This window comes from Leptosomus discolor, chromosome 20 (genome assembly GCF_034619465.1).
Source record: "Leptosomus discolor isolate bLepDis1 chromosome 20, bLepDis1.hap2, whole genome shotgun sequence".
Taxonomy (NCBI): domain Eukaryota; kingdom Metazoa; phylum Chordata; class Aves; order Leptosomiformes; family Leptosomidae; genus Leptosomus; species Leptosomus discolor.
Window position 1 is genome coordinate 1,873,748 of NC_141410.1, and position 11,964 is coordinate 1,885,711.

General features: G+C 52.1%; 1 protein-coding gene across 5 annotated transcripts in view; it reads right to left on the bottom strand.

Moving 5' to 3' along the window:
- Positions 1-9,166, bottom strand: part of ZBTB40 (zinc finger and BTB domain containing 40) — a 39,980-nt gene extending 30,814 nt beyond the window's left edge. For all 5 annotated transcript variants that reach the window (XM_086476080.1, XM_086476079.1, XM_086476076.1 and 2 more), the window contains exons 1-2: positions 9,107-9,166; positions 352-1,142 (exon numbers count right to left, since the gene is read on the bottom strand). In XM_086476080.1, coding sequence (XP_086332206.1) covers positions 352-1,081 — 730 coding nt within the window. In that variant the 5' untranslated portion in view covers positions 1,082-1,142; positions 9,107-9,166. The remainder of the gene's footprint in view (positions 1-351; positions 1,143-9,106) is intronic.
- Between the last annotated feature and the right edge of the window lie 2,798 nt (positions 9,167-11,964).

The window sequence follows — 11,964 nt, forward strand, 5'->3', positions numbered from 1 at the left end:
ACGCTGTTCACTTAGGGTTATACAGATTGCCTCGTCAACCTCACGTCCTGCACTAACGCAGATCCCGCTGTACGGCAGACGCAATCACATGCATGGGTAAGAAAAGTTTTGCTTGCTACAGCTCTGGTAAAGTGGTGAGCATGAAGCAACTGCAAAGGCCAAGGGACAGTATTGTACGGTGCTAAAGGAAGAAAGTCTCTGCAGAAAAGGGGTACCTGTTGGTGCTGCTCCCAACCCAGGGCAAACTAAAAAAGAACAAACACAGAGGAAAATATCCCCCATAACAGGAAAACATGAGTCAACGTGGTTGCAAATAAGAGGCAATGCTGTGCCCAACCTGTAAAGCCTCACCTAAACCCCTCGCTCCTCCTTTCTCCTCCAGAGGCTCAGCAAGCTCCTCTTCCGCACAGCCACCCGGCTTGGCACAGGCAGGCTGGTCAGGACGAGTGCCTGAATCCTCCTGGAGGGATCTGGAGTCACTTGACATCACGTCCTGGTGAACCCAGGTGTGATTCACGGTAAGTTCTTGGCCAGGAGGAGAAACATCTGCTTCCATTTCTGCTTCTACAGGGCCAGGAAAAGGGGAAACGCTCCGAGAGAGGAGGATATGTGTTTGTCCTTCATCAGGTTTTTCAGACTGGGGCAGGTCATTAGCTTCAGCATGGTTTCCAGACGAGTCTGCTGCCTGGCTGGAGACTTCTCTCACTACCTGGTCCAGAGTAGAACAGCTGATGAGGTCCCTAAGGAGGTTTTTGCAACTAACAGCCACATCAAACATCTGCAGACTATCTGCCACGGAGATAACTTTGGTGAAATTATGTTTCCCCAGTGGGAGTTTGCCACTGTACATCATCTCCAGCAAGAGTGCAAACTCCTCAGGGGTCACCACAGAAGCATCGATGGAGATGGTGTCTGTGCTGTCCAAGAGGGATCTAAAAAGCAGGCTGGCAGCAGCTAAAACCACCTTGTGTGCTCTAAAATGAACGTTCCCAATGAAGATGGTGCAATCACAGAAGTGCTGCTCCTTGCAGAGAGCGTACAGCTGCTGCAGCAGCTGCTTGCTGTAACTGGGAAGCTCCATGGCACCAGGGTCTACTGGCCTCCTCTCACTGTGGTCTCCATGCTGCTTTCACAAAGCCCAGCTAGCAGGGAAAAAAAAAAAAAAAAAAAAAAAAAAGAAGGATCCTGTTAGCACTTTGCTTAGATAGTAGCCAGACAGAAAGACAGAGTATGCAAAAATTACTTATAGTTTACACCTCCTAGTAGTTTACTATGCCACAGTTCAGCGGTTACAGCAAGAGGTCCCATCCTCACACTCGCCAAATTCAGCAACTTACCCTACTACAGCCGAAGAGTCCAGATCCTGATCAAATGTAAATACTTCAGAAGAGCTTGGGAACAAGCACTGAGTCCCAGAAGCTATAAAAAGGGAGAAGAGACTCCCTGATGTGCCTCCTACCATAAATCTCAAGGAGGCGTGAATGCTCTTCAGGTCAGGCACTGCAGTGCCAGGCTTCGCTTGCACCCAGAAGCTGGAGCTGATGCTGAATTCAGCAGCTGGTTTCTAAAAAGGCAGGTGGGGAAGCAGTGCAGGAAGACCTGTTCAGATCATCTGCCAAACATAGAGGAGAACCTGAGGTGTTGGTTTTGACCTGCAAAGCACTAAGTGGTTTGGAACCAGCTAATTTTCTCCCCACATCACTGCTAAAATCAGCAGGGGCAGGCAAACATTAGAGATAAGAGGTCTGCTTGCAGCCCAGGGCCTTCAGCACCTCCCTTCTCAGCGCACCACAGCCCTAACTCATCGATTTACAGGTCTTTTCCCCCAAGCAGTAATTTCTTGCAGAAATCCACAGCCCTAATCCCATCTACCAAAGCCTCCCTTTTACTTTCTTTTCCCCCCTGCCCCGTTGCAGGAGGGAGAACAGATAGGGCATCTGCCAACAGAATTTTTAGCAGCGGGATATCTGGAGTTTTTATCTAAGCTAGACAAGATAAAGATGTTACTGCCTTGTCTACACACTAGGATGCCTAACTCTGGTGCTGGCAATGATGCTGAAACAAAACAGCATGAGCGCTAGGGGAAGAGCACCTGGATGGACACGATTTACATGACCTTCAACTGCTTAACATCTTTGCACTCAGCTTCCCACGCTCTTGCAGAGAACAGGAGTAATATTGCCCAGCATCAGCACACCAGCTTTAACGAGCCGACGCTCATGCATCACCTTGAAGCTCTGCCTTGCACGAAAGCAGGCCTGGAGCCACTCTCCACTTGCACCAAATTGTAAGCTGCAAGCAGACGCTGAGCGCAGGTTGAGCTGGTATCTCCCTCCCACAAGGCACCAACTCCTCTGGAGTTCAGACGTTGTGGGAAGCTGGACCTCCTGCCCACAGGCAGGCAGGACTCCAGCGGTCCTGCATGGCACTGCCCGCAGTGGCTTTGGGAAAGCAGGAGGAGCCAAGAGACATCACTTCACACCAAAGCTACAAAGGCTGGGCAGCTGGCTGGTGGACACCGCCCACGCATGAGAGCTCCCCTGTCCTTTCAACATGAAGCACCATCTAACTTGCTTTTCAGTCATCAGGATAAGACCGCAGAGGTTTTGACATCACCTCAAAGCAGAGGCGTCATGCTCTCCATCTGAATACCTTTGAAGCAAGAGCACAGGGTGAGTGGATCGTCAATAGCCCACCCTCCTGCTCCCCAGGAGCCAGAGCTTCTCTGGGCACAAAGGCTGTCTGGTCTGCAGCTCATCTCTGCTACTTTGCAAGTGCCAGCTCCACCCCCTCACCCGTGCCCAGGGCCAGCCACCTGCACTTTCAGCCCATTAAACACGCAGCCTTCACTCTCCTCCCACACCTCTGTAAATCACGAGGAACCAAGCTGCCATCAGCAGAGTTGCTGCTGGTCGTGGGAGAAGAAAGAGACCCATTTCTTTTGCCAGGCTCAATGTAATAGCAGTTTTAGTCCACCCACTCCTTCCCTGGAGCCGAAGGACTTCCAGTATCTGAGACAAAATTCAGTCTGGTGGTTAAATAGTAATAGCTGTGGCTCTTCCTCCAAAAGGACAAGCAGGAACCATTGACATCCTGGAAGAGATGTCTGCTCACTTTGCCATGAATAGCCTTCTGCATAAAACCTATCGCTTCCACTGCGCCAGGCTGGAAGAAGCAGCAGCACCGTCTGCTCCCTCTATTCCTGGCAAGGATATAGAAGACATATTTGCCCATGACAGCTCAAAACAGAGAAGCTCTAAGCAGCCTACAGCACCTTCCCTTCTTCATTATGGCAACTTGGAGCACTAGAAAATGTGTCCTGAGCAATTAGATTAGACATATTTGTTTAAATACATTTTACTTCTTTAATTATAGGGACCAAAATATCCAGTACTGCCAGAGAGAATAGACTATGTTTTTTAACAAGGGGTGATGGCCAAGACCATCTTCAAGGCAATTGTCCCCTACTCAGAACAAGCTCCAGGCTTTTATTCAAAGCTTACAGCCAGAAGGGGCCACCACCAGCAATCTGATTTCTCATCCATCACTGCCTCCCAGACTTCTGTACTCAGTAACTTGGGTTTGGCTAAAGCTTCTCTTCCAGCAAGGTGCCCAGTCATGACAGGAACTGGTTTCTAGGGGGAGGACCTTCCATTGCCACAGCTATTCTAAGTGTTACATTACATGCCTTGTCTCTTACCCAAATCTGTCTGGTTTCACCTCCCAGCCATCTAGACGGCTTTTGTGAGATTTGGCTGGGGGATTGGGCTGAACTGGGACTCTCTCTCTGACAGCAGGTAACTAATAGTTCAGCAGCAATGAGTGCTTACAGAGCAGAAGCCACCCGACTCTGCCAGCACCACTGGTAAGAAAAAGCCATTTGTTACTTTTTCAGCTTAAAGCTGCCTCTCTGCATCCTCTTCGGAGCCAGGCTCACTGGGGCTTTTTATGAATGTCAGACTTAAGGTAAGTGGGCTGCTTCTGGGGTTTCTGACACCCAAGCCATAAAAGTACTGCTCTGTTCCAAAATACCGGCTCACTTGAATCAGAAGGGGAGACAGAGATATTGTCTCATATTAGCTGCCCTTCAGATGGGCTTTGCAAAAGAACGATGAACCTTTTGAGGAACATCAAGGGACATTTTAAGCTTCGTCCTGCCAGCTTCCCAGGGAGAACACCAAGGTGGCTTAGGAGTTTTCATTCCACTGACTTCCAGTGAGACTGCAGACAAACAATTTGAGTCATATTTTCAAAAATGCCTAATATTCCTAAGGCTCTACTCAACCACATGTTGACAAATGTCCTCCTGTTCATCTTTAAGCAGCAGTTATCATCTGGGACTGCTCTCAGGACACTCCTTTCAGCAAAGAAGCCCCTTCTTCTGAACCTCCCAAGTACAGGAGGTCCAAAATGGGTCCGCACCAAACATTACCCTCCACCATCCAGCTCCAGCTCCTTCTTCCTTTTCTCAGGTGCTTCCATCTCCGTACACCTCCACAGTTTGAGGGGATCATGTCTTTTTCTTTAAGCTACATTAGAACAGGAAAAAGGTAAGTTCATAGCAACAACACTTCACAGAGAAGAAGGAATCAGGAACACCCAATCCTATCTACATAACTGAAAAGGAGTTTCTAAATTAAATTACTTATTTTCATTATTCATATAATCACTTCCATCCAGATTCAAAAGCCATTCACGTCACTAGGTTCATCAAAAGATAACTGAAATTTAGGGCTGAGCACTTTAGCAGCCACATGCTACAGGCAGGTGCTTCAAAGATGCCCAGATGAGACCACCCCTCCCTCGCAGTTATGAGGCTGCCACAGTACCTCACATTGTCACAACGTCCATCACAAGGCATGGAAAGAATTGTAACGCCACCACGGCCTTAGCAAAAGGATTCTGTACACCCCTCACTGCCATAACTAAAGGCTTTTACAAGGTGCCGCTCAACACACCCACTGGCATTAACAAAATAATGCCCAAAGCTACTTCCTGCATTGGTTAGTAGCATCTCAGGGGCCAGCTTGAAGATGCATTCCATGCCTGAAATTCTTCCTTGGGATGCACATGGATCAGGCTTTTCTGGCCTTCAAAAAAAAAAAGATTAAAAAAAAACCCCAACAAACAACTATTGCTGCACTGCCAAGACATGGAGCAACCCCATCCCACGGCTGTTGGAAGGGACAAGCCTGCAGCCTTGTGTTCCCTCTGCTGACCACGGCACGGCACGGCGAAGGCTGACACCAAGCTTGCCAGAAGCCACCTGCACAGCCGGTGAGAGCGTGGAAGCAACCCCTGGGCAAGCTCTAAAAAGCTCAGTCAAAGCAGGCGGAAGGAGATAAGCAAAAAGGCAGAATCCAACCCCTCTGTCTCAAGCAAATGCCCCTTCTGCTAGCGCTGACCCGCGGGTTTCCAGCCCAACCACCCTCCTGTGCCCTGTGCCCTTCGCTTTCTGCTCAAGGGAGCCACAATCCACAGTGGTCCTTGGGGTAAGCACCGGTCCCAGCCCAGGAAGGCTCCCTGCCCCTGAGAGGAGCTCACACCTTCACTGCCCATCGCTCACTCAAAGGCTCGTTCCAAAAGATGCTGGTAGATCAGTGAATGTAGCAGGACAGAGATTCGTTCTCCCGTGCTCCTTGGCTCTGCAATCCGATAGAAACAGAGACTTATACCTCTTTTATTTGTAAAGTTTGTTGTAATATGGGTGCGCACAACTTCCTCAAAAACTTTTAGTCATGCCCTAATCTGCAATCTATCTTTGAACAGAAGAACATCTGTTTGAAGCACAAAATGAATGTCAGTTGCTAGATAACCTGAAAGAACCAATCAGGTTCTGGAAAAAATGGAGAATTCGACCAAGCCACCAAAGTTCGTTGCAAGACCAAGTACAGCCTGAACTTTTGAACTTTAAGAAAAACTGCGCAGGCTTAAAAGACTTATGAATGTTAACTTCTCTGCCCTGGGCGGCATAAAGTGAGCGATAATGATACATGCGACGCATGCTGCAGGAAGGTATAGATGTTAAGGGGGAATAGGTAACAGGTGGATTGGGAATCTGTGCCTTCCTGGCACCTCAGACAATGCGGAAAGGAGGAGGGTCATATACAGTCAGGAAATTAGGCTAAAAGGAGGCTGCGTGCTCCAGCAATTTTGAGAGACCCCACAGGGATATGCCCAGGGACTCTCCCTTTATTCGAATAAAGTTGTTTTTTACAGGACTCCTCTGTCTCCTTTGTGAACATCAACCTCTGGCAACATGATTTCCCATACAAATCCCTTGGGTATGACAGCAACCTTCCAGCGACAGGCAACTTTCTGGTTTTAGCTCTGAGGAGTTAAGGGCAGCGACAGCTTTAAATCAGAATCTGAATACTTTCTCTGTGTGTTTACGAGTTTCCTGTTTTCTTGTTACTAAGCTGATGACCTTACAAAGAGGGTTATTGGAAAGCCAGAAAATCGGGCACTGCAATTCAATTTTCTTACCTCTCTCACAAAAAGTAATGCAGCCTGTGAAGTGCTGAAAGAGGCCGAGGGGTCATTACCTTTCTCTGGGGTGCTCCAAAGGGCCAGAGCAGGCAGCTCTCCCAGAGGATAACATACAATCTGGTACGAGGAGCCAGGGCACACCAATTTGTTTTTCAATCTGTTTTATTTCAGTTCAGAGCATAAGTGCAGACAGATAACAGAGGAAAATAAGCAACACTTTGACTAAATTTAGCACTCCACAGTCTCTAAAGGCAGCAGAATATACCGCTTAAAAACCACGCAACACTGGTTATCTGTCTGCACTGGTGCTCTGAATGGAAATGTAACCGATTGAAGAACTAATAGGTATGCGCCAACTCTCAACAGCAAGTTTTCCATTACTCTTCAAAGCGAGGGCTGCTGCCTACCCCCCCTGGAATAGAGTTGCCCCAACAAGAGAAAGAAACCACGCCGTGGAAAACCTGCACAAATCCCAAGCCACAGCTGAAGTTTGCTCCAGGCTCTGCTCATCCATGTCTCACCATGCCCAAGTGGAAGTGCTAATTATATTTTGCAGGTTCTCATAATATCCCCAAAAAATAAAAGTGGGACATCTGAACGCCTGTTTGTCAGGCAGGTTTACATCAGAGAAGGTTGCGTGTTGTAATTCACCAGTGGCTTTAAAAAAAAAAAAAAAACAACAAACCAACCAACCAACCAAACAACAAAACACTACTTTGACCAGCTTTTGTGATCCACTTTGCTGTCAGCAGAAGCGCAGAAGACATTTGTTCCTACACCCAAAAGCAGACAAGTCGCGATGCACCTGTAAGGTGCCTTGATCCAAAGGCCTCTTCAAGCACACAGGGAGGAAATAAGAAAAGCTTTGAAATGACGCTTCTCAAGTGTGGTCAGCCCAAAACCGGGACCAGTTCCTTCAGACTTGTTAGTGAAGAACACAGAATTACTTTGAGCTGAACACAGCAAGCCAGGAGGCACCTGGACTTCCACCCCTATCACCTCCTGCTTCAGGCCATCAGAGAGGCACCTCCACAGTCCTGAAAATCCACTAAGGCCAAAGGACCTACAGGTGCTCTTCAAATGCGAGTGCAGCTGCTTTAAAACAGAGAAGGATGCAGCGAGGTAAAAGCCTAACGGCATCTACCCCAGGAAGCCAACTCGCTTCCTCCCTCTCCCGGAAGACTTCTGTAACTGCTGAGCTGCAGTCTGGGAGACAACGGGCACATTTTCAGCACCTTCTTTAGGCAGTATGTCGTGACAGTTAAAATATACTGGAAAGAGAGATGAAACAAGAGCGAACGAGCAGGGCACTGAGGCTGGGGTGGTCATCTGGGAGTGGACCTCCGTTCTGGTCTGTACACCAACAGGCTGTTCCTGTATTACCCTGTCCTTGGACTGGGGTTTGAAACACAAATTCCTCTTCAAAGGCAAAACATTTGGTATCTCTTAATGAAAACTATGCAGAATCATGCTGCCTCATGTCATATCTGGGCCAATAAATCAGGTGTGCCAGCCTTCCTTCCCACCACAGGAGAAGAAATTACCCTGAGACTCACCTACAAGCCTATGACTCTGGGGAGGAGATGGGTTTTACTGACCAGGACCCACCACAGCACATTTCCATAACACATCTAACCCAAGCTGGGAACAGGCTGCTACAGACCGGGTCAGCCCTGCTCCTCCCTGCTCCTCTGCAGCAGCTCTGTCAAGCTGGTGATCACACAAGGAACTGCATCAGACCCCTGATTCCTCGGCTCAATGCAAAAACCTACTTATTTGTCTCTTTGATGGGTCCATCTTCTAACCGATCCTCTCAACGAACAGACGTGATTAGTGGTCCAAAGCAAAGGAGAGGAGCAAATGCATGGAAAAGCAAGGTCATTCCCTTCCCTGCCTACCTGGAAAATACTTTCTGGGAGGTTCACAGCTTCTGCCCAAGCAGGGGACACAGCTCAAAGAGCCCCTAATGAGAAACATCTTGGTGCGTTAGTCGTACCCAGCAAAGCCAAAATTCCAGTGGAAGCATCTTTGCTTTTAAGCGTGGGTTACAAAAGGAACGACCCAAGCCAGTGATGCAATCACCCGGCTCCCTTCGGCAGAAGGAACACATGCAGTGTTTTAAAGGAGAGGGACGGCGGGTCTTCTTTTGGCCTCCCGCGGAGCACCCATGAAGCACACCCTGATTTAACACCGCACTCCCGGGGGGGGGGCGATCCGCCTCCCGGCCAGGCTGCAGCTGAGGGCAGCCCACAGGCTCCCTCCAGCCTCCCTGCGCCGCCTGAGAAGGCCACGCAGGAGCCGGTCCCTCCCTGCGGCTGAAGTCAAACGCCCCCATCCCCCTGCCCCCCCCCCCGGGCCGAGGCAAACCGCCCCGTCCCCCCGCACGGCAGAGCCCGGGCCCCCGTCCCCCCCGTCCCCCCCCCGCGGGTTTGGCACCGAGGTGGCGAAGCGAGGCCAGGCCCCGGCGGGGGAGGCCGGCGATGGGGACAGCCCGGCGGGGTGGCAGCGGGGAGCTGCCCGCCGAGCCCCTCCGGGACGCCCACGGGGGCTGCCCGCAGCGGCGGGGCCGAGCGGGGCGGGCCCCAGGCCCAGCCGGCGCCGCTGTCGCCATGGTTACCTTTATTGGGAGCGGCGCAGCGGACACGGCGCGCGGCGGCCGCCACGGGAACAATAAAGCTTCAACAACAGCCGCCCCGCCCCGCCCCCCTCCGCGGCGCTGGGCCGCGCGCCGCCATCTTGAAGCGGCAGCGGGCCGGCTCCCGCGGCACGTGACGGAGAGGCGAAGCGGGGCTGGGGAAGCTGGGCATGCGCAGTGCTGGGTGGCGCCTCGCCACCGCCGTCCCGCCGGGAGCGCCCTGAGGGAGCGATCGGCGATGGCCGCCGCGGCGGCTCCGACCGCCAGCACCGCCCCCCCCCCCCCCCCCCCCCCCCCCCGTGCCCGGCTGCCTCAGGCGCCCTCGGAACCCCCTCGGTTTACAAAGCGCCATCCTCCTGGGACGGAGCTGGGGCCCGCTCCCTGCGGCGGGCGGGGGCAGGGCAGGGCAGGGCAGGGCCGTGGGTGAGCAGCCCGGCGGCGGTGGTGGGCGGCGGCGAGGGGCCTGCCGGGCTGAGGGCGGGAACGAAGCCTGCTTCTGCAGCGCTCACCCATGGGCTGGGCCGTGCTGGGCCTTCCAGAGCCAAGGTGGTGGGCCTGCTTCGGGGGGAGCAGTGTTGGAAGTCTGCAGTGGGTAAGAAAAACTTCTCTGCACCCAGTTAGAGAAGTAGGGACGTCCTTTATTAACGCTGCGCACCGGGGACATGGGATCCTTCCCAAGGATGTCCGCCTGCACACTGCAACCAACGAGTATTTCTATATTCAATTCATACGTATTTAGCTTATACAATGCATATTCATTCGCTTCCTCTTAGCGCACAGCCTCTGTCATAGTCTTCTGTTGTTCCCCTTTGAGTAGGGGCTATCATTTGGGCAGGTGGCCCGTGAGTCGGAGGTCTCGACCGCTCCTCGAATTGACTGTGTATGGTCAGGGAACATGTCCTTGGCTCGCAGCTGCTTTGGTCATGATTCAGAGATTATACACAATGTGCACCATAATAAAATATATATTGTATAGACTGAATATGTATGAATTGAATATATAAATATTCGTTGGTTGCAGTGTGCAGGCGGACATCCTTGGGAAGGATCCCGTGTCCCCGGTGCGCATCGTTAATAAAGGACGTCTCTACTTCTCTAACTGGGTGTAGAGAAGTTTTTCTGACCGCTGCAGATTTGCAACAGCAGGGCAGAGAGGCGCAGTCCTGGCAGTGGGTCCCCATCTTTTTGCTCCATCAGCCGTTTGCCCTGTTGCTAGCCCTTGGCTGTGCAAGACATTGCTGGCACAACTGCCTGCTCCCTTCTGGTGGCCATCTCACGGTTGTAGCCGCCCCCTGCAGCTCCCCTAGCCACCCTGAGGGTAGCCTTACCAGCTAGCCTGCAGCCCTGCTCGTGGGGGCCCTGTGCCACAGGCTGGGGAGGCCACCGGGGTCACCAGGCCCAGAAGGTGAATGGGGGGGGGGCAGGGGGGGTGCAGGCAATGCCAGCAGGGACCCCCAGGGTATATGGGTGGCCCCAGGAAACGCAAGGAGCAAAGGAGCCACCAGCTGCTGAAGGTCCCCGTGCTTTTCAAGGTCCTGCATACGTCTGTGTGCGTTGGTCTGCGTGTGGCAGGACATGGGGTGGGAACAGGCCGTCCTCGCTGACCCCTGTGTGGGCAACCTGCTCTCGGGGCAGAGGGGACGAGACCCCAGTTTGTATTTCTGTACAGACGCACACTGGCACCATAGGGGTGCTCCGTGTTCCTCCCCAAGACCTTGATGTGTTTATGTTCCCTGTCTCTCTCTCAGTAATCTGACCCAGCCTGTAGCTCAGAAGGGGCCTCTGGGTGCATTTCGTTTCAGCAGGCTCTGAGAGCTTCCAGATGGCCCCAGCAAGTGGGACTGCCCCCTGCCACCAAACAGCCAGTGCAGGGAACAGTCAGAGGCCACCGAGTGTCCCCGCTGGCCTCCCTAAATCACAGCTGAGCACGGATCATGCCCTGGCCGCCGAGGATGCGATCCCTCTCCTGGGTGCCGAGCGGGTGTTTTCTTCTCGCTGTATGGTCGCACGGTGCCAGCGCGCCCACCTGAAAGCTGCTGGCCCCTCTGTGCACAGCTCTGGCAGTGCTCTGGGGAAGTTTTGTCTTGACTCTTGTAATTGTGGAAGCAGAAAGATTTTGTCTGGAAAAAAGAAACAAAAATTCGCCAGAAAGTGCAAGGAGTAGCAGGTTCAGGCAGTGCCGTTTGTATTCTCAGGCCTGGAAGGGGGGTATCTGCTGCCATCTATTGATGGATCGAAGGGGAGACCTAATGAACGGACTCATTTGCATAAACAAGTGCTACTTTCAGGATAAGGGTATGGAGGTGGAGAGAGTAATATCCTCGGCTACGTAGCTCTGAGACCAGGCTGTATGTGACCTAGTGGAGAGCAGCAGCAGGGCTTGGGATTGTGCGTCCTGCCGACTGCCGAGCCCTCTCCGCAGGGATGCAGATGAAATTCTGGGGCTGGCACGTGGTCGGGCAGATCAGTTTGCAAACAAATGGGTATTAGAAACCCACGACGTCAGGATGAGACCTGCTCCGCTCTCGGGCCTCTGTGCTGTGCCAGGGAAATGCCTTTTGGCTGGGATCCTCAGCCATGAGTGGCACAGCCACCTACTCTGGCCATTGGAATAGAAATGGCATTGCAGCAGTGGGCTTCAAGGTCACTTTTGGTGGATGCAAGAAAAGAAGGACAGGCCATTTTCTTGCAGAGGCATGGAGAGAGGTTCCTGGGGGACCTGCTCAGACTACGGTCATTTGCTGGTCTCCTGCAACTTGTTGTCTCTGTTACAGCTGCGAATTCCCACTCCACCAGTTTTCTCATAAGTACTCCTATTTATGTGCTGAAGATTTCCCTGA